Consider the following 21,665-nt stretch of genomic DNA (forward strand, 5'->3'; position numbering starts at 1 on the left):
TACAAGAGGTTGTTACACAAGATTAGGGCTCATGGGATTAGGGGTAATATATTAGCATGGATTGAGGATTAGTTAACAGACAGAAGACAGAGAGTAGAAATAAATGGGTCATTTTTGGGTTGTGGGTTGTAACTTGTGGGGTGTCACAAGGATCAGTGATTGGGCCTCAGCTATTTACAATCTATATCAATGACTTAGATGAGGGGACTGAGAGTAATGTATCCACGTTTGCTGTCAATTCAAAGCTAGGTGAGAAAGTAAGCTGTGAGGAGGACACAAAAAGGCTGCAAATGGATGTAGACAGGTTAAGTGAGTGGGCGAGAAGGTGGCAGATGGAATATAATGTGGGGAAATGTAAAATTATCCACTTTGGTAGGAAGCATAAAAAAGCAGAATATTTTTTAAAAGTTGAGAGACTAAAAAATATTGATAGAGGGATTTGGGTGTCCTTGTACACGATTCACAAAAAGTTAACATGCAGGTACAGCAAGCAAATAGGAATGCAAATGGTATGTTAGCCTTTATTGCAAGGGAGTTGGAGTATATGAGTAAGGAAGTCTTGCTGCAATTATCTAGGGCTCTGGTGAGACCACACCTGGAGTGCTGTGTACAGCTTTGGTCTCCTTACCTAAGGACGGATATACTTGCCTTAGAAGGGGTGCACAAAGGTTGATTAGATTGATTCTTGGAATGAGAGGGCTGTCCTATGAGGAGAGATTGAGTAAAATGGGCCTATATTCTCTAATGTTTAGAAGAATGACAGGTGACCTTATTGAAATGTATTAAATTCTTAGAGGGTTTGACAGGGTGGATGCTGAGAAGCCTCTGGCTGGAGAGTCTAGAACTAGGGGTCATAGTCTCAAGCTAAGGGGATGGCCATTTAGGACCAAGAGGAGGAAAAATCTCTTCGCTCAGAGGGTTATGAAGCTTCGGAATTCTCTATCTGAGAGGGCTGTGGATGCTCAGTTGTTGAGTATATTCAAGACTGGGATCGATAGATTTTTTTACACTAATGGAAACAAGTGATAAGGGGATAGGGCGGGCAAGTGGGGTTGAGGTAGAAGATCAGCCATGATCTTATTGAATGGCGGAGCAGGCTCGAGCGGCTGTATGGCCACATAAAGAGATATTAGAACAGGTGACCAACAGCTTGATCAAAAAGGTGGGTTTTAATGAGGTGGAGAGACAGAAAGGTTTAGGGAGGGAATTCAAGAGCTGAGGACCAAGGCAGCTGAAGGCACAGCTGCCAAAGGTGAAGCAAATAAAATTGGGGATGCACAAGAGGCCAGAATTAGAGGAGCGCAGAGATCTTGGAGGGTTGGAGGAGGTTGCAGAGATAGGGATCTCTGAGGCAACACTTTGAGGGAGGCAGAAAAATAAAATCATAAGAAATGTTAGATTATTATCCCCATAACAAAATAAAATCAAAGCCAATTGATTGTGTTCGTGACTTTATTCTGATATAAGCCATTTTAATATTTTGCCCGGTAGCTTTCATGCTATGAGTGGGTAAAACGTGATTCAATCTGAGCTGGAAATGTTAAATCCTTACGTTCGTGGTGTGCGGAAAGTGGTTTGTTTTCAACCTGTGCGTGATTTGATTGCGGTAATAGCATTGCTTCGCCCTACAATCAAAATCATACAGTCGAATCATAAATCAATCATAAATCTATTACGTAACTCGAGAGTCGAGTCCAAGATTGTTTGGAACTCATTGTCACCAGCTAGATATTCTGTGTCTATATTCTATGGATTTCAACCAAAGCACCTAGCCTTGATGAAGTGTTTGAACTTGTTATGTAATGCTGGAGGTGGCTGGTGACTGTTTAGATGATTATTCACTCAGACATCGCATTGTTTTCTTTTACGTTTCTGCCATGTGCATTGCAGCTGCCCTGATACCGTTTACTCTCAAAGTGTAATAACTGTCCCTCCAATTTTTGTACAATTCACGATGTCTTCTCTAAACTGATAACCGTTCACACCTTTAAATGTAAATTAGACCAATTTACTACTTCAGAGAAATGTAACCTTAGCTGTGATTAAATGATTTTTCTGATGGAATGAGTCTTGTACTTTGGGTCGCCTTTTAATACCTCCATTTTAGCAAGGCGTGAGAGAACTCAGTCACAACTAAGTTGTCTGAATCTCAGCGTCTGTGATATAATATGGTAACAAAAAATAATTGGTTTGAAAATCAGAGTAGTGATATTAAACACAAGTCAGGTGTTTACTTTGAGGGTTCGGTTATTTTAATAATTTTTTTTAATAGAATAAAGTTTAAATTCTATGTACGGTAGCACTGTAGCAGTGGTGGGAGCGTCGAAAGAATCAGCAGTAGCTGTTGATGACTAGCCCATTAATACCAACAATTAAACTAATGTACATTCATTTATGTTGATCTGACTGCAAGATGGAAAGTTCGTTCCTGGCACACAGCAGGAGTCAGTGCAAGTGGCAAATGGCCACGAGTGAAGTTGGAAACAAGTAAGAGAGAATTAAAACAATTGCAGTCACGTGGCATTTTAGAAAACATACAATGTAAGTAGGATGTGCAGAGCAAGGCTTTGCTATGGACTGGCTTTAGTTCATTCCTTTTAATACCGCGCAATCCATTTTAATGAGATATATTAATTTGTTTCATTCATCATTTTACTTAAGCTTTAATGGCATAAACGACGGTTTCTCAAAAAGAAAATTGCATTTCATAGTGTTTTTATGTTTTGCAAACAACTTATTTGAAAGTGATGTAAAATTGCATGTCATTCTTCTGCTAATACTAGATGAATGGGACCGTCTGAATGAATGCACCAAACAAGAATGGAACAGGGAATTTACACCGTTGCTTACATAATACGTGTTTTAGAGTTACCATTTTATCCCAAGGGAAAAATGTGGCATTAGTTGCTTTTTTTTCAATGACAACAATTAGGTTTAAATTCTGACTGAACCACGTACACCGTTTTTGACTGGCTGCGAACAAATTGCCTGAACGGTGAGAATGCGTTATATGAGATCAAACAAAGACGAAAGGAAGGAAGAGTAAAATGGAAACATAAAAGAAATAATAAAAAATGTAAAAGAGAATAAAGTCGATGAAAAAAAGAATTAAAAAGTGAAGGAGCACTTATCCAAAAAGGGTGAATGAGTGTTACACAACATTATACAAATATTTTAAATTTTATTTGCAACTTCACATGTACAAGTTGTACATTCATAATATGGGTGATCCAACAAAATACACTCTGGACTCTAAGGTATAGAACTGTGTTGTAAATCAGAATGTGTAGGCATGCTTGCAAATAATCACAAAACGAATACATTTGTTCAGTCTTCTGTACCACTGGTTTACCTGTATTAAACTTACAATGAGTGTGTCGATCTGGCGGTATGTTTAATTATTATTTTTAATAATTATCTGTATCCCTGAAATGATTTTTTTTCTCTTTGTAAACTCCAACTTGCTATATTTAACATTACAAACAATGCAAAGTAATCACACCTGTCTCATTCGGAAATTTGCAAAGCAAGATTTAAAATATAAAAATAAAGGCAAAGCAACGTGACATTTACACACGACATAATAAAATATATCACATTTATAAAATTTTAAAATACAAGAAATAAATAAAAAAAACGCTCATGTGCTGGGTTATAACAGTGCAGCGGATTTTCGACTGCAGGTATCTGACATTAAACATAAGCAATGACGGCTTGTTCATGGTGTAAAATTGTGGTTCACTAACTTTATTACACTTTACCATTATTCTGCATTTAAAAACTGATCTGTAGAAAGCCGTGTTTTACACACTTATCGAGCTTAGCTCCAAGAATTATGGCACATGATCGATCCCACCCCCCAAAAAAAAGTCCTTTAAGGTTTAACTTTTTTATCTTAAAGATACATCTTAGTAATTGCCCTGTAGAGATACGAATTTGGCTCTCCTATTGATTTTGGCGATGATATGGCAATTCACCAGCTTCTGTGCCTATAAAGATGAGGTGATTGCTCCTTCTCTTGTTCCTACGAGACAACTACTCTGATATTTACAGTATTGCACTTTACTGCACTTTAATTGCGTTTCACCGTAAGTCATGAAATGCTCCATCGTAACATTTAAATACTGTAGGCTGTACGTTCTACCATCAAATCCAACATCGATACCGTCTAGTCTACACTGTAACCCGTTACTTCATATAGATTTTTTTAAAGAAAACCCTTTCTATTCACCATGCTGTTTATGTATGTTTTCCTCCGCGCTTTCTCCTCACTTTATTGTAAACAATTTAAAAATCGGTTGAAAAAAAAACGTCCGAGTCTGATTTGTATTTTTTTTTCCCCACAGCTCCACTTTTCAGTCACGTACTGGTGGTATAAATGAAAACTGTTGACTGATAAAACAGAGCCCCAAGTATCCAGAATCGTCAAAGTCCTTCAAGAAATCTCCTCGAAGGCGTCGAGTTCATGAGAGGAAGAAGAAAGAGAGAAAAGAAAAATATTTATTGCTGCTTTCTACAAGAAGATGTCTCGGTTCGTTCGTTTAAAAACCACTAAGTCTTCTGTCCTTTTTTAAGCATCGGGGCCATCGTTACATAGTTCCACGACTTCCTTAAGTCCAACAGGATTTGAGTTTCTTTTTATTTGTTTTTTTGCAGCGAACAGTCCTTCAGCACCGGAAGAGCATCATCTGCCACATTGTGATAACCAGTACAGTTAAATCTGCATTCAGTCTTTATTTATATATATATAGAGAGAGAGAGAGTTTTTTTTTAAATGGAGACCAGCCCCAGACAGGTCATCTTTGCAGTGATCCTCTTGACAGCTTTGAGTCTGGTAACCAGACGTTTGCGCTATTCAATTTTATCTTGGAAACGGGTAAATTGACGTCCGAAGACTACGGAGTTGAATCGTGAGAATGTCAAGTCTTCAGCTCCATGCCACCCCTTCCCTTCACACTCCCCCCCAAAAAACGTGGCAATCAGCAATCTCACGGATCTAAATTATGTGTGTGCACACATACACATATACATAGGTACAAATACGCGCGTATGTATATACACAGATTGTATCTATGACAGTGACTGCTTCACTCCAATAAAAAATGTTTAATTTTACAGTCCGAAATCAGCCACGTAGATTGTACTCTTTATAGTAATGACTCTTGATCTTTCTGATTTAGCAGATCATGTTGCCCTTCTAAGATAGTGTGGCACAGTGAGATTCACCCTTAATCGCGCTGAGCTGGATGTTTGTATCTGAATCGAGGATGGATGTTAGTGTTTGTGATTCTTAAAGGGTTTTTGTTTTCAGAAGTGCTCTTGAAACCCTGGCATGGTGTTGTTGGTGTTGTTGCTGCTGCCGCTGCTGCTGCCGCCGTTGCTGGGATCTGGCATCTGCATCATGTAGTGCAGCTGTTGGTATTGATAGAGGAGTTTCTGAAATTGACAAGTTTGGCACTGGTCACCAGTCGTGGGACTCGCGCACTGGGAGTGATGGTGGTGGGGATGGTGCAGGTGGTGATGACCCGATTCCGCTGATTGTCAGAGCCCCAAGGCCTCGGCGTGTTTCCTGGCTTTGAGCCTCAGGTCGGCGATGCTCGAGTTCTTGCTGCTGGTCTTGACGGCGGCGGCTGCGGCGGCGGCGGCGGCCGAGGCCGACTCGGCGATCGAAGCGATCTGCAGCCCGAAGGGAGGCGGTGGGAACATCAAGTAGGGAGCATGAGCCGCCAGGTGGTGGTGGAGGTGCGAGTGCGCGTGCGCCACTCCGTCCAGCTGTAATTGCGCCTGAACCTGAAGCAAGAGACAAAAAGTTTTTATTTACTGTTGGAAAAGTTTTTCTTCAAATATGTTCTCTCCAGATCAATAGTTAGACAGGAAAAAAAAAACGAATTGAGCATAGAACATCTTTCATTCTGGAGCCTTTGCAAAATAATTGAAAAGCTCCAGATAGTCCTTCAATTCTTGGAGACCATCCATAATTGCTCACCTTCCAAAAGGATGCTGCTTGAAATGACCATCGTTATATATACATTTCAGGCGACCGTGCAAAACTCCCCTTCTGGAATATTAAAGTGCCCTTTTCTTGCTTTGAAATGATACAAACTCCAGAAATCCTTCACATAATCTGCTTAAAGGGGCCGTCTATACATTGTAATTTCTTACTGCCTCTCCCAAAATGCATATCTTAAAAACAGCAAGATAGATTGACAGATAAATTGAGCTAGATAGACAGATAAAAAGCTAATAAAGATAGATTTTGATATATACAGACAGGTAACAATCGATAGAGCGATAGACAGACAGACATGGGTAGATAGATAGATAATTTAGGCAAAGCATGAAAAAATGAAATTTTCCGGAAAGAAAAGTGAGTGATATCTTTTGGCAAGTTGAGATGCCCCAAGCAATCTGTAATGTAAACTCTACCGTGCAATGTAAATTCCAGGAGAATATTACGAAATATTTATAAAGGCAGCCCGGAGAAAGACAAACCAGATCCAGTTCTATGCGCCATTCTCATTCGGACCAATTACACAGAAGTCTGGATCTAATCATACTACTGACCTAAGCAAAGTATGTTTTTTTGAATATGTTGTTGTTGTTTTTCTTTCTGCCAAACTACTTATCCATTAGTCAGCATTAAGCTTCACGAGAAATTAATTGTAAGCACAATTTTTAGCCAAATTTTGCAATTCTTTTACTGCTGGTAAAGGAAATTGTGCGTTTCCATGATGTGGGATCAGGTCATTTCTGATAACTACAGTGAGGGTGAGAATCATGAGTGGACAGTGGAATCAGAAGAGCAGGGGGGCTTCCGTTAACTGCGGAACGTGCGGTACGCATGGCTTTGACACTATTAATCGTTGGTCATATAACTGATGAGAAAATACCTACACTATCAAATCTTTAAACGCCAGATCGTGCAAAGTGTGAACTGTGGCATATACTGAGGGAGGAATGTAACGCCGCTAATCAAACCAGGAGGAATTGTGCGCAGATTACGGCCTGTTTACGTGACAATATTAGACCGAGTGAGTTCCAATATAAAACCAATCAAACAGGTTGGGAGCTGTATGTCAAATGGGAATCAGCCACTTGCCACGTAAGTTAGTATCGCTGCAATCCCCGTGGTTTCATAAAGTCTTAGAGTCTGTCTATAGATTAAAAGTAATTAACCTTCACGTTACTCAATGCAAATAGTGTACAGTTTTTAAAAAAGGTACCTGTTGGAACGGCATCCGTAATGCTCCCATGTTTACGTATGGAGCAACGCGACAGGCGTCTAAATGGCTTCCGGTTCCTAATATTACTCCTGGCGAATGTGAGAGAAGGAAAAAAAATCTATAATATTGACACATGGTCATGTGAATATACGCACATAATGGGGGAAAGATTTCCTCTGTGCTCCATGTGTAATGAAATGGTAAGCCCATTTCTGAGGAATGATTTTTCCACACATAACGCACAGAGGGGAAATGTTCCCCCTGATCTCACACATTAAAATCACACCTACATACCCAATGAAACGTGATTAACTGCCGCCAAAATTTTCAAAGGATAATATTTCTCAAAGACCATTGAAGAAAAATCTACCAATGAATAGAACTTTCAAACCGTTCGGTCTTAGCCTTGTGTAGAGCGTGGATACAATTTTAAGGGAGTATCTTAAACACAGTGAGCCCCCAAAGGACAATATAACCTGGTCCTATTATCTGTTTATACTTTGTCTAGAGGAAACCGGCGTGTTAAGGGAGGGGGGGCAGCAGCATCCTATTTTGGGATTTTTACAGAATCACAGAGGCGTGACCTGGCAAATTAAGAACATATTTATCTCCTCGGCGAATTTCAGTCATTATTCTCCTTTGATTGTAGTTATAGTTCCCTGTTCCTAAAGCTGCTTTGTGTTTAAATAGAATGCTCTCCTTTTTCGCTTTAATGCGAAGTTATGAAACTGATCCTGAAATTGACAACCTGACCGCCGAGGGGGGAATTGAGATATTACAAGTGGTGATAAACAATACCTTTATGCATTTGATTTTCTTGTTTCCGACATTTGGCTCGTCTGTTTTGAAACCAAACCTGAGAAGGAAGAAGAGAAATTAAAATCGGGTTTTAGAGACTAATCGATAAACTTTACTCTGATTCAGTTTGTCATCTGCGGAAGACGAATGGGCCACGCTCTGTGCTACAATGTCACTAATGTGAAATAGAAATGTAAGTAATCTAATAACTGAAACCGCTGCGATTCCTTATGGCTTTCAATAAACCGCCTTTAGAAAATGACAAGCATAAATTAACTTGTTGTTTTGGCAGAAGCTGAGTAAATAAACAGTGTTGTTTGACAGAGTGTAACGCGGTAGAAAGTTGTGCTGACTGACAGCAGCGACTCGGTTTGTTTTTTCATAGCGGATAGAGAGCGATACGAAGGGTTCGACTGCTGCATGTCTCGCCGCGATTTGGCCAATCTTGATAACATCACAAACAAAAAAATAAATAAATCCATCCTTTGATCTTTGCAACATTTGCCAAATGATCACGTGGTTAATTAATATTAATTGCATTTCCTAGATCAAATATACCTAGAAGCTCTCTTTAATTGCTTTAATAATGGTCATTTGAAATCGTGTAATCAGTGAACACAAGAACTTCAAACGGCATTGTTTAATTACCCAAGGTACCTTCGCAATGCTCTGCAGTGTGATCCGAGCTCGCTGAAGCGGCTTTACTGTTTAAAGTAAGCATTAGGATATAATCGCCAATGTAAATATGGGAGCCACGCAATGGCTCTCCTCAGTGTCATTATTTCCGCGTTTTAACCAGATACATTTGAACGCTTTAGTTTCAAGTGAGCATTATACTGTGCCCTGAGTAAAGTATAAAATCTAATGATCTTTGCTTTAGCCCCAGACTCTCTCTCTTTAAATGTGAAACAAACGTACTTTGATATCGACAGTTTTGTGACCGTGGGCGTCACCCCTACTCTTCCAACACATCCCGTTTTTTTTTTAATCAATATGTTCTTTTAATATTATAGAGGTGATCTAGGTCCCCGGCGGAGCGGTTACTGAATCAACCCGACTACGCAAATTGGTGGATTTGGATACAAGTGAAATTGACGGGCGAAAGGGGGGGGGGGTTAATCGTGGGCTTTAAAACGTCTTTTTGGGACACAGGGAAATAAATGAAAATATATCGGATAACTTGGAGTTGGATAATTCTATAGGGGAGGGGGGAGTATATATGTTACGCAACGGTTTTACAAAATTTTAAAAAAAAGTTACCCCCACAGACAGAAAGTTTAAGACAAAATCGCAGAGGGTGAAAGTGGTACCTATACAGAAAAAGCACGGCGACGCATTAACACGTATAACCGGTTAAGATGCATAAAGAGATCCAATTGACTGTAAGGGCAGTAATAATATATGGAAAAGGAAGAAAACGAGGCGACAGAACGGTCGGTCGAAAGCATTGGGTTAAACCTCGTGAGATAGCCAGATCAATTACAATTAGAGGGCGAATGTCGATTCCAAATATGTTAAGTTAAAACAACTACATTGTTTCAACCCGTTTTACACAATCAATTCTTTATTAAGCATCACTAAATGCTGCGTTTTAGAAACGGCGGTAATATGATTTCTTTTTGATTTCCATTAGCGACAGTGAATAATGACATTTAATTTAGACCTGCGCCATAAACGAAAATATATTATGTGTAATTGAATTACCGGCTGGCCCTCACTGCTCTCATAAGTTTAAATTACACAGTGACAGATGCCTGGTGTGCGTTTAGAGGACACCAATAGAAGCAGGTTAATAACACCTATATCTACCACAATCACACGGATTTAGTTAAAATAGATTTTTGTTGTTGTTGTTGTTGTCCTATCCTCCTCTGCACTTATTTCTACAACTGCTTTATTCCACAGTATCCGGCCGAGTTATATTGTGGACAATTCCCACATATCACGTTACTGCGGTGTATCGTAATAGACTGCTCCCGCACACTGATGGAAGGATTCAATTACACCGAGTGACCAGCGCGTTGACGACAGAGACAATTTTATATCTGATGTCACCAAAAGCTTTAATTCTGCCATTATATCAAGTCGGTGTGCTGACCCCCATTCGGCATGAGAATGAAGCCGCGTCACTAATAAGCATTGTATCTATTAACCCAGCTACTTGTCTCCTTGGTCCAATCTACCCTCTATCTATCTATCTCTCTATCTATCTATGTCTACTTGTTTATCTATTTGTCTAGCTTAGGCACCTCCCCTGAGATTTCAATTTAAAATGCAATTTGGCTGGTAGTTAATGCGTTCCCAGAAAAGTCTGTATCGTATATAACATGCACTTCCTATAGAGACGCAATACATCATTTACAGTGTATAGTGTATATTTTCTCGGTTAAAGTACTACTTCCTGCCTTTACTCACCCCTAACTTTCAAGTCATCATACAAAATATAGTGTGTTTCCCGAAATGAAATTCAGAATGCTTATTTCGTTCTCCTCTATTCGCTGGTTCCTTTCGAAACAGCTACCAATTCGATAAGAGCAGTTTGAATAACTGATGCCTGTACATTCTGGCTCTTTCGAGAGATTTAAACCAATCTAATTTTATTTTTAAAAAAATATTAGAAAATTGTTATATCGCTTGGGACTTGACCTCAGACAGACTCTTATGATCTTAAGATAAGTGCTTTTTTAAAAAATAAACAGAACTGAGATTTATGTTTAGATCATGAAATCCCTCTGTTTTCAATTGGAAGCGTTTACAACAGTAAATAAACAGTAGCAAGTGTATAGTGTATATCAACATAAACACGTTATACGTACAAAAAACTCCTTTGTTATTCTTTTACCTGAATTCCGACTTCATTTTCGGTTTTAAGTGCAGTTTTATTTCATGACAATTTACGATTTGATTATGACATTTGACAAGTGTAAACCGTGTGTGTGTAAACAAGTCGCACCCGGCAGTATTTTTAGATCTTCTCAATGAATCCACCTCACCTGGACCCTAGCTTCAGATAGCCCTAGTCTCTGACTCAATTCCTCTCTCATGAAGGCGTCCGGATAGTGAGTCTCATCGAAGAGTCTCTCCAGTTCGTTCAACTGTTCCAGTGTGAAGTTCGTCCTGCTCCGTCTCTGTTTTAACTTTGTCTGGCCATCTTCGTCCTCCGATTTCACGTCCTCTCTCTTCTCTTTACATTCATAAATACCTGGAACAGACGATTTATTTCGTGAACTATGACCGAGGGGGATACACACACATATGGCGACCTGCATTCATTTTGAACTTAAAAATAATCAGATGACACAACTTCAGCATTCCCTTTTAATAAATCTGACTGTTGCCACATAATTCAGGGTGCAGGTCACCTCAATTAAGATCAAATTATTATTGCAATAACTTATGTAAGAATTTTCAAATTATATTCCACTCTCTACAGAGATTTTAGATAAGTTTTTTTAAAATTATATAAACTCTTATCTGCACCCAACAGGAAATTACTTGTCTTTTGATAATATAATAATACCACGGGTTCCTCCTCTTATAAATCATTGAGTTTTTTTTAAAACAAACTTTTCTTTCTGAATTATTACTGCAATAGAGAACCCTGCTCGAATCTTCTCAGCGCTGGGTTCTGTCTGATCTGATTGTTTTTCTAGATCTGATTCGCACAACAGAGGCCTACAGAAGGGATGCGGCCTCTTTAAAAAAAAGGATCTCTGTGTCTTTCAGAGTGACTGGGGGCGAGTGGGGGGGGGGAGCATCACCTTTAAAATGTCTTGCTGACATTTTATTTCTGCAAGAACAAAACGGCATAGACAAGCAAACTATATGTTCCAATTAAAGGAGCATAAACAAAGCGTGCAGATTTGCCGTGTGTTTTTTCTCTTCCCCAGCTCCCCCCCCCCCCCCCCGCCTCATCATTACCGGCACAACACAGTCTTTGATCACTGCTAGTGCCAAACGGTATTTGTATTTCAGTCTATTCCACAACACGAACACTTCCAACTGCCAAACACTGTCAGATTGCTGAATCCTAATAACCAGAGATAGCAGGATTTTCACCACTCCCTGTTTGTTTTATATCATGTCTATATTACACACCAGAGAGTGCCAGGCAATTGACCTAGGTTTGTCTTAACATAAATTGTTTTGTTTTTGTATATATGTGATGCTGCGATCATTATCTGAGTAAATGCACCAGACGACCATCGCGAACTTTTTTGTTTTCACTAGTCTCAGAATCTGGATCTATATTATCGAGCATTGCATCTTTTAGCTGTTGCATATGGCGATTTTAGATATGCTGCTGTAACCGAAGGAAGGGCCGATACTTCGATTACTACTGAGCAAGGAATGGGACGGGGAGGTCCCAGTGTTATTTTGTTAGCGGCCTATTTGAGGGGAGGAAAAAACATAACTGCGTTTCACAGCGTTCTGTATTAACATTTGCAAATTCCATTTAAGGCTTCACGTTGTTAGCAAACTTTCATTGCTGGTTAAAAGTCTTCTTTCCAGATTTATTTTAAAAATCATTGTTATGTGCAAATACATAAAGTTTGACATTGTGTAATATTTTTACAGCTGCATTGTTAACATGTAGGCAACGTGTTAAACACCAGCTTATTTCCGCTCCAGTTATTAAATTCAGAATATTTGAGCCTCTCACGTTTAAACGCTTTTGAAAAATGTAATGTTAAGAAATTAATTCAATAAATTGACTGCCTCGCTTTTTGCGGTCTGAACCACAAACTGCAAAATATTGTCAAAGAATATCATGCATCGCTGATGTTGTGTAGAGCACGTGTTGGCACTTCCCCTTCCCTTGATATTAAATCATGATTCTGATAAATCCGGGATGTATTTGTTGAATACAATTTGCAGAAATATTATCTGGTGTCAGCAAATATATATAATACAAAACGAATTTAGGAAGTTCATATTTATTTATTGGCGAGGGAATGAGACTTTAAAATGAATGCATGGGAAGAGAAGGGGAAAAGAGGAACAGAAAGGCGATTTAATTGTTAATAAAATGGGTTTTACCGCTCGAACTCGCTAATGGTTTGTTTAAATTTAGCTTGAAGGTGAGAATCACGAAAGTGAAATCTGTGTCATAAGAAATGCTTTGATCTTTCAATATCCTGTCTTGCCATGGCTCAGTGTTTATTTAACCCCAGGTTTTCCATAACAGCGTTAGAGGAGGATGAAATCCGAGACTATTACAAATGAATCTGCTCCAAGTCTTCCCTGCACTATATGAATCATAATAAGCCAGCCTCTTTACACCGATAGAGATTGCCTTCGCTGTTTAAAATCTCTCTGATAATGCTATTCATTCGATCATCCGTGGTAATTACATTAGGAGAAGACTTTATGCTATCATTTCTTTCAAGTCACTGTCTGAATTCAGAACAGACACGAATGGCAATAAAAAGCGCCAGTACAATGTGTTATTGCTTTCAATTGAATAAAGCTGAAATATTAATATATATATGGGACATAATGAATCTGGCATATGATACCGCACACATTTAAATGCGCTATTTAGCACCAAGGACCTAATTCTTATCACACAATCGCTGTTACATATATTTTTTAAAGTTTACTTATTTTCTGCATACTTTGCATCCTAATTGATGACATTTGATGTCGTTGCCAGACTTTATAGACTGCTAATTTTTTTTCTCTCACAACAATGATTTGAGAAACTGCAACCTTTGGAGTGTGCGAGTGTAGCGTAGGAGTCACATGAAATAATTGAATCCTGTGAGCCAACAGCTAACGATGGTGAACAATCTTTGTAGTAAATATCCATGTGCAATTTCCACAGACAATTGAACCGTGTGCATTTGGTTTTACGATTGTGCTATTTAATTGCATCGGTGATGTAATTTAAACAATAAATATATTTCTCTCTCCGTCAGAATTCGATTTTTAAATTTTTTTTGTAATGAATTAAGAATAAAATCAACACATTCCTACCTTCTGCATCGAAACCATTTGAAATGATTATTTTTAAATACGTTATTTTAATTGATATCGTCAGTGATTCTGCAAACTCTTGTTCTCTGACTATTAATGAGCAGTTTTCGGGGTTAGGATTAACTGATCCGTGCCCCCCCTCCCTCAGCCTGTTCACTGGGTGTTGTTCGTTACAGTGATGTACTTTCGAACAAGGGGCGATGGCAATTATTCAAAAATATATATATATATATATAGTACAATATGGAAAAAGCAAACCAGGAACAATGTCTGAAGCGTTTTCCCATTCCCCGGATTCCATGTACTTTTGAACTGTTAATATCCCTGAGACTATGGGATGAGGAGGGGAGTCTAGTAAAGGACACGTAACCTGCGCCATTCCAATGGTTTGTTCAAATATTTTTATTTCCCCCAAGCACTTAAGCGAGTAATCCCTGCTTCCTCCGCCTTCCCGAATGAATTGTAGCGAACTTTTCTCTGCATGGGGCTGGAGTGGATTAGAAGGATGTGTTGTGCGAAATCGATTTCCGATGGTTTCCGTATAAAGCCTTGGTATAGGCCGAGAGAATTGCTTCGTGTCTCTTTAAGCCTGCAAGTTACTCCGAATGGGATCGAACGGCGTATCTAGAGCGATGTAGATAGATAGATAGATATATTAAATAAACACAAACCGCTTACCTTCAGAAGTTCTAGCCGAGTTCAATTCTTTCACTTTCTCGTTCTCGTTCTCTACATCCTTGTAAATGTGTGTCGGGCAATGGCTGGTGTCAGTGATGTCCTGGCAGCTGGAATCCGAGCCGCTCAGCTCTCTGGATCGAGCTAACCCACTCTCCAAAACTTCCCGATACGTGATCGCTTCTTTCTTATCTTTGTTTTTCTGCTCGAAGGATTTGGAGACGAACGCCGTCAGCTCTTCCATGGCTAAGCTCGCTCGCTCGCTAACTGCTCTACAAACAGGCTCCGAGCCACGGGAAAATCCCCCCCTCCGATGTGTTTGTAATGATGACTTGTTATATTTGCTGATCACCTTGTTATATGATGTTGGAATGGGGTGTCGCGGAGGGAGACCGGCCCTGGTGTTATGTGTTACTATTTGAGATCAGAGTATTTATACTTGGCGATGAGAGCCCAACCCCCTCTCCCTCCATCTCCTCAGCAATTATTCAGTTGAATACGTCTCAGACGCGTGGATCTTACAACCTGTGCAGCTCACCACCACCACCTCCTCCTCCTCCCTCTCACAACCCCCTCCCCCCTCCCCTCTCCCAATAATCCAGTAACCGAATAGGATTCTTTTAATTTAATTACAACCCTATTATTGCACTCCCATTACTTGGGTAAACACCCGAGACGTATGGCAACTATTTACATAGGGAATCACTGAAAGTCTCCGAGTTCAGTGGAAGCGACTAAAACTTACTCACAACATCACAATTAAAGCGAATGATGGTGGGGGAGAAGCAAATACGTGAATTTTAATACACTGAAAAAAGCTTAAAGATGCTTGCTCCCATCTGTCCAGCCAATATATAGACGATAGATAATTAATGTGCGGCTTCACAAATGTGTAACATGCAATATTGTTGATACAACCATAATATATATAAATATAGTATAGTTGAATGTATTTGTGTATATGTGTATGCGCATATATATAACATATACGTGTGTGTATATATAATAACATTCACCACTACAATTGCAAATGATTGTGTCCCAACATTGAATTTGATATCTTATGTATTGCAATTCATTTAGAAGTTTTTTAATGTGTATGATAAAAATATCCTAATACTGTTGTAGTTTTTAAATATATATATATTAAAGCATGTCACTGGTTATGTAATCATTTATAATGGTTTAAGGACGACTATTAGCATTAATAAATGCAAACGTGACTTTTGTTTATTAGGGATACAGATGTGTGGGTCTCTGGATAATCAGCCTGTCTGGATGTGTTTTGCGGTCCATGTTTTAAGGAGACGAACATCCCAAAGAAATTAAGCGACGATCACATACAATTATCATTCTTTTTGTCTTGGCGCATTGTATAGATTTTGTACTTGGAAATCACACATAACCAAAAAGAGAGGGGCTACAATGAAAAATAATGCTGTTTGCACTAAAACAGTTACTATAAAAAAATATTTTAAAAGGCGTTCTCAATTTTGCCGAAATGTCGCTACATGAATTTTAACAGTATTATACAGGTGGGAAAAATTTATCATTGCTATCTTTTACAATTACTGATCCTGACATTTATTGTATTGTTTCATCTATATGTCACCTCCGATATGGATTTCTTTTTAAAAGTGACATGCAATGAAGTCCTTAATTCAATATGCCCGCAAATGAACAAATAATCCACACGAAGTTCGTCCTTTATCACTGTTAGGGAAACATCGCTCATCTTCAAACAGTGGAATGTGATCAGGATATCTGCGTGCTTGTATGCACCCACAAAATCGACCTGGTGAAATCACCAAATGGAGAGAGACTGGCTATTTAATATGCGGGTCCCTATATTTTTAAAAATGGAACATAAACCCTGCTTTCTAGCTGTCAAACCCAGAAATTCACAAAGTTCCCATCTTCACATACAACGTCGCTCACGGGTACTGTATGGACAATCACGACAAGCTCAATTCAATCCGTGCCCCATAGCACACCTATTATTATAAGAGGAAATTGACCTGAAATTGCATTAAAACATATTGCAGCTTGGAACCTCCAAATCAATAAATTCTATTAAATTGTGAAGATTACCTTTAAAAATCTTCTAATGTGTTTTTTTTTATTAATTGGGAAGTACTTGGATACAGAGGTCTTAACCTTTACTCATCTTCCGTCCTACCAAATTATAAATGTAATGTTACACCCGAATTTTAACCGTTAACGGCAGCGCTCTGATCTGACCAAAGCTTTACTAAGTTACAACTTATTAATTTTTTATGGGGTTTCTGGTCATAAGCAAGTTCTGTTTGCGTGTTTTTATCTTGCTGAGATTCTTACAAAATAATTTTTAGCACATTTTTACAAGTAGAATTCCGCTGCATTTGGGCTGATTACTGGAACGCCCAGTGCGCAGCCCGTTCCCACAAGTACACGGTGTTAGTAGAACTGTATCTCAATGCCTTTCTATAACTTGCATTGTATGCTCTAACCCTCACGAGGGTAGGGTGTGTATAATGTATGTAGCTCCGATTCAGAGAAAACAGGAACGATACAAAGTTCAGGGGCGCAATTTTGGATCTAGACTTTAGAAAGCAACTTAAGACACAAAATTCTAAACAAACCAGATGGGGGAAAATACTTAAGGATTAACAAGTGTCTGTATGTCACGGCTATATCTTTCGTAAGGCTAACTGGAATGAGTAAATATCCCAGATATAAACAGGTGAGTATCTTTGTGCGTTCGCTATTAAGAAGTTTAGCAGAGCTCGTTTAAAACTGTTGCGGCCTCTCTCCCACTCGAGGTCCAACCAATACTTGCATGGGTTAACGATCCTAAAACGTTTCAGCGACGTTTAAAACTTTGTTGATGGCAACACCGTGTAAAAATGCAACAACGTTTAACTGACACCCCACTTCCCGCGCTCTAGAAACAAACTTATTCAAACCAATATAAGCGAGATTGACTCATGAATGCTTAAAATAAAACATTTCTCTTCAACTGTTCGAAAATATAGTACTATTTTAAAATAGGTGTATTGCCGCTTTACGGTAAACTTTTTAATGCTTTTTTCCAGTTATTATGTGACCTGATCTTTCCTCTCAATTCTCTTTCATCTGTGATAAGAGCAATCTTCCTTTTGAAAGAGAATGGTGTTGAGGGTGCCTTTACAAGAACCCCGCTGATCAGTGCATACACACGCATTCAATAAAGTGGCCTGTTATTGTTTGTTCAAGAAAGAGGTGTGAAGTATATTTTTACAGCCTGCTCGAGTGCTTGTATAGGGCTCTTTACTTGACAGAAATACTGGCTCTCCGCCTGATCTCTCCCGTGGAGCCTTTTCTTTCACAACCACTCGGGGGTTTATATCCCCTTTCTTCTAGTATTGTGGAAACATGTTCCAGAATCTTTCCACCACCCCATCCCCTCCCCTATAAATTATGCTTTTTGTCACCAACACAATTTCTGCAATCGCACGATGATAACATTTGTGCAGTTGCTCCTCGCCTTATTATTAACATTGCATTGTCTAACTTGGCCCGGACATGGATGGCCTATATGTAAAGCTATTCGCAGATGTAGGACGATTTGTGGCTTGTGTTTTTATTGGCAGTGTCATAGTTTCGTATTGTTTGTTAAGTGAGTTGTTCAGTGAGTGAATCTGTTGATACAATTTTATGAAAACGAAAGTAAAATAGACACCCTTTGTTAACTTTTAATGTGGTAAAATAAATAGAAGTAAACATATATCAATTTCACTGATTTCCGAGTTCAAATGTACTTGGACACCCGTCACAGAGATTATAATGACTAATACTGTATTGATTTCTTGTTGCTGAATTCAAGTCATGAATGCAAATACTTCCATTGTAAACTTCAATGAAGTGTAGTCAAAGTCCAAGTTAAGAGAAAGAACAGCATTAATTTTTCTCGGTTTCTTTTTGCACATACATACCCCAGCAAAAAAATATATAAATCTTTAATTGTTTCATCGATCCTACAGTTCGACAAACTGGACAACATTACTAAACGCTCCGGAATTTTAATGAACTCTTCTGAGGTATATAACGTCCGCTGCAATGCCTGATTGAGATGCACTTAAATAATAGCGAGATTTCAAAGTCGTCCCAATAAATCTTTTAAAATTACTTATGTTGAACCATTGACGTGGTTACACATGTGGCTTCCAATGTAGCAACACCCCCAGGGTAAGCAGCACAGGAAGATGTAGGGCTCAAATGGGACTCAGGCGCAGTTTTACAGCAACTCACACAGCTTTCTGCAACACGCCTTCATCCAAGTACAATATATGGATATTAAACAGATACCCTCTGTGATGGCTCAATTAAACTGAGCGATTAAACTTAAATGCACAGATGCAAAAAAAGGATACAGAAGGAAGGAAGAAAAGGAAAGGAAAAGAAAGAAATTGGTTTAAATTCCCAGTGAAATTAATAACGATTTATTGTTCTCCAAGGGCTAGTGAAATCATGTAACGATAATGCACCGGAAGACGAGCATCTCTAGTAAATAAAGGACCGCGTTATAATTTCACACGTCGCATTATACAGTTCACCGAAGATTAATCCGTCAATTAGCATTTTAGCATCTTGATGACTGAGCTGCGAAGAGCGGTCCAGATAACACAACGAGCCAGGCACACCTCGGAGCATCAGTCTGTGGTGACTGTTAAGATGATTATGTTCTCTTCATCTTACACGATGATGATTATTGATAGCGTTGAATTAGATGTCCATATAAAATACATAGCTTGTCAAATAAAAAAATAGACCAAACGACACCCAGCTGTAATGCATCAATGTTAAAATCTGAAGGATTTTAACGGGTATGTACGTAAGATTCAAAAGTGTATGTAATCTCCCTGAAAGTGTTAGTTTGCGATATCATACGTAAAATGCTTGCCAGTCTCGGGTGCTATTGTATACTTAGCATTAGTACTAAATGCGTTTACGTTTCCCTTTACAATACAGTATTAGTCTCAAATATACTGGGGCCAGGGCTAATAGATCATTATTAACAGCGAATTCATTTCTATTGCATTAAATAGATATCCAAATTCACTCCCCTAACCCAATTAGGGTTTTAAGAAGACATTGATATCTTTATAACCAACTCGTCCCAAAATTTATATTCCCTCTTTGATGTTTAAATATTTATTTGATAGAGTTAAATTTTAGTACGATTTTTATTTTCTTTGAGACTGTCCTGTATTTATTAGGTCAAGGAAACCCGTTCATAAAAACATAGCTTCCATGTTCGAATTCCCTTCGGTGCTGTTCTCAATCGATTTCCAAGCACCAATGATATTTTATGATCTTTTATAGCTAAACAACTTCTCCAAATCCCCTCCGTGTAGAATTGATTGATTTTTATTTTTTAAATTATACTTTAAAAATAAATCTTGCTAAAAAGATTGTTTCCCACAGGCAGACTGGTTCGTTCACCTGAGGCGCGTTTATTTGCTTTAATTTACATGGAAACGCGTTTTCATTCTATATATTGTTTAAAATTTAATTTCTAATATAACGACGATCCATTTACAATACTTTATCGCACTAACCATGCTGCCTTATATTTTTTTTAATGTATTGGATTTAAATAATTATGATCTATGGATCGAAATGCGACCCTTCCCATTGCCACAGTTCGGTGCAATCACTCATGTCCCGTGTCTTTAGCGGCGAGCCATCACAACTTGCCTCCACTGAGACTCGTTGCAGCTGGTACAAAATAGGCGTACCGAAAATAAATAAACAACCACCTTTGGTATACAACCGTGTAAATATCCACCACGAACCTTTTAAAACCAAATATGATGAAAAGCGTGGATAAAAGCCAAGAAAACAGTCTCTTTAAAGTTAAAAGGTAATTTTATTTATCTTTGCCGGCCCAGAAGGGTCAAAAATGGATATGAAAAATGCGTGCCACTACTTTTCTTTTACACTCTCATATATTTCCTCCCCTCTTAATTGATCTTAACCCAGCCAAAAAAAACCCAGCGCACTGACCCCTATAAGGGTGGGTATAATGTTTACTGAGGGTTTTTTTAATTATTGATATTATTTTTTTAATTTGGCAGTTGGATGAGGGAACTCATCTGATTCCCGGGTGATCTTGCAAGCTTTGGAGATTCAACCGCCCTATTACATTAACGAAAGTGCAGGGGAATAAAGGCCAAGCCCGGCTCCGCTTAATCGACACGACGCGTTTCAAATGAACCCTGGCCAGGGATGTAAGTATTAAAAAAAGAAGTGTGATTATTAAAATCTTGGCTGGCAATCGTCTCTCTTTATTGTGACAGGAATACCTCTTTCAATGGACGGCCTTTGATTAGTTTTTTGTGTGTGTGTGGAAAGCATTAATAACCTTCATGTGGCTTTTATTGAATTATATGCCATAACCGAGAAGTTGAAATTGTATTTGTGTGGTCTTAGAGCTCGCTTGGAAATTATAAGATGCCCGCCGTTTGATCCAACAGTATCTAAGTCAATTGCTTTTTTAAAAAAGAAATCAATATCAACAATTAAAAAGGAAACTTTAAACGCAGAGATATATAAAAGGAGCGGATTATTTTTAAGTCGTAAACACGGAGCTCCCAACTTCAAGTGAAGCCTTGCACAAAAAACATTTTATATCGTCTTATTAATACGAGCTTGCTTTGTAATTTATTTCCCAATTAAGCACTAAATAGATTTTTGTTTTAATGAACAGGTCGAAGCAGATGTGTGTGATTCTCAATGAGGCTCTTGGCCATATTATGTCCTCAAGTTTTTTGGGGGACCAATAACTGGAGAGAGCAACGATGGGATTGAGGTGGGAGGGGAGAAGAATTCACCCCCATCCTCGATATTTTCTCAAGCTATTTCTTTTGAGGTAAAGAGAAGCAAAACAACATTTGTATAATATTAACAAAACCAAAGCAAACGCCCTTAGCAGCAGAGTTACATTTGAATACTAAGTTGTTTTGCCTT

At 38.6% G+C, this 21,665-nt stretch overlaps 1 protein-coding gene across 1 annotated transcript; it reads right to left on the reverse strand.

Moving 5' to 3' along the window:
• Nucleotides 1-3,188: 3,188 nt before the first annotated feature.
• shox (shox homeobox) lies at nucleotides 3,189-14,997 on the reverse strand. Its single transcript, XM_067985371.1, has 5 exons — nucleotides 14,679-14,997; nucleotides 11,015-11,223; nucleotides 8,022-8,079; nucleotides 7,206-7,312; nucleotides 3,189-5,790 (listed from the first exon to the last, which is right to left on the reverse strand). Exons 1-5 carry the CDS (start codon nucleotides 14,917-14,919, stop codon nucleotides 5,542-5,544), a joined length of 864 nt encoding a protein of 287 aa, XP_067841472.1. The 5' UTR covers nucleotides 14,920-14,997; the 3' UTR covers nucleotides 3,189-5,541.
• Nucleotides 14,998-21,665: the final 6,668 nt, after the last annotated feature.

This window comes from Heptranchias perlo, chromosome 6, assembly GCF_035084215.1.
Source record: "Heptranchias perlo isolate sHepPer1 chromosome 6, sHepPer1.hap1, whole genome shotgun sequence".
In the NCBI taxonomy this organism is placed as follows: domain Eukaryota; kingdom Metazoa; phylum Chordata; class Chondrichthyes; order Hexanchiformes; family Hexanchidae; genus Heptranchias; species Heptranchias perlo.

What these genes read in the sequence shown, in the direction of transcription:
- shox (XM_067985371.1), bottom strand. Translation starts at nt 14,919, where the DNA reads ATGGAAGAGCTGACGGCGTTCGTCTCCAAATCCTTCGAGCAGAAAAAC. An exon ending in CTCGGCTAGAACTTCTGAAG is followed by an intron (nt 11,224 to 14,678) that starts GTAAGCGGTTTG and finishes CGTCTGTTCCAG; the next exon opens with GTATTTATGAATGTAAAGAG. An exon ending in AGAAAATCAAATGCATAAAG is followed by an intron (nt 7,313 to 8,021) that starts GTATTGTTTATC and finishes CACATTCGCCAG; the next exon opens with GAGTAATATTAGGAACCGGA.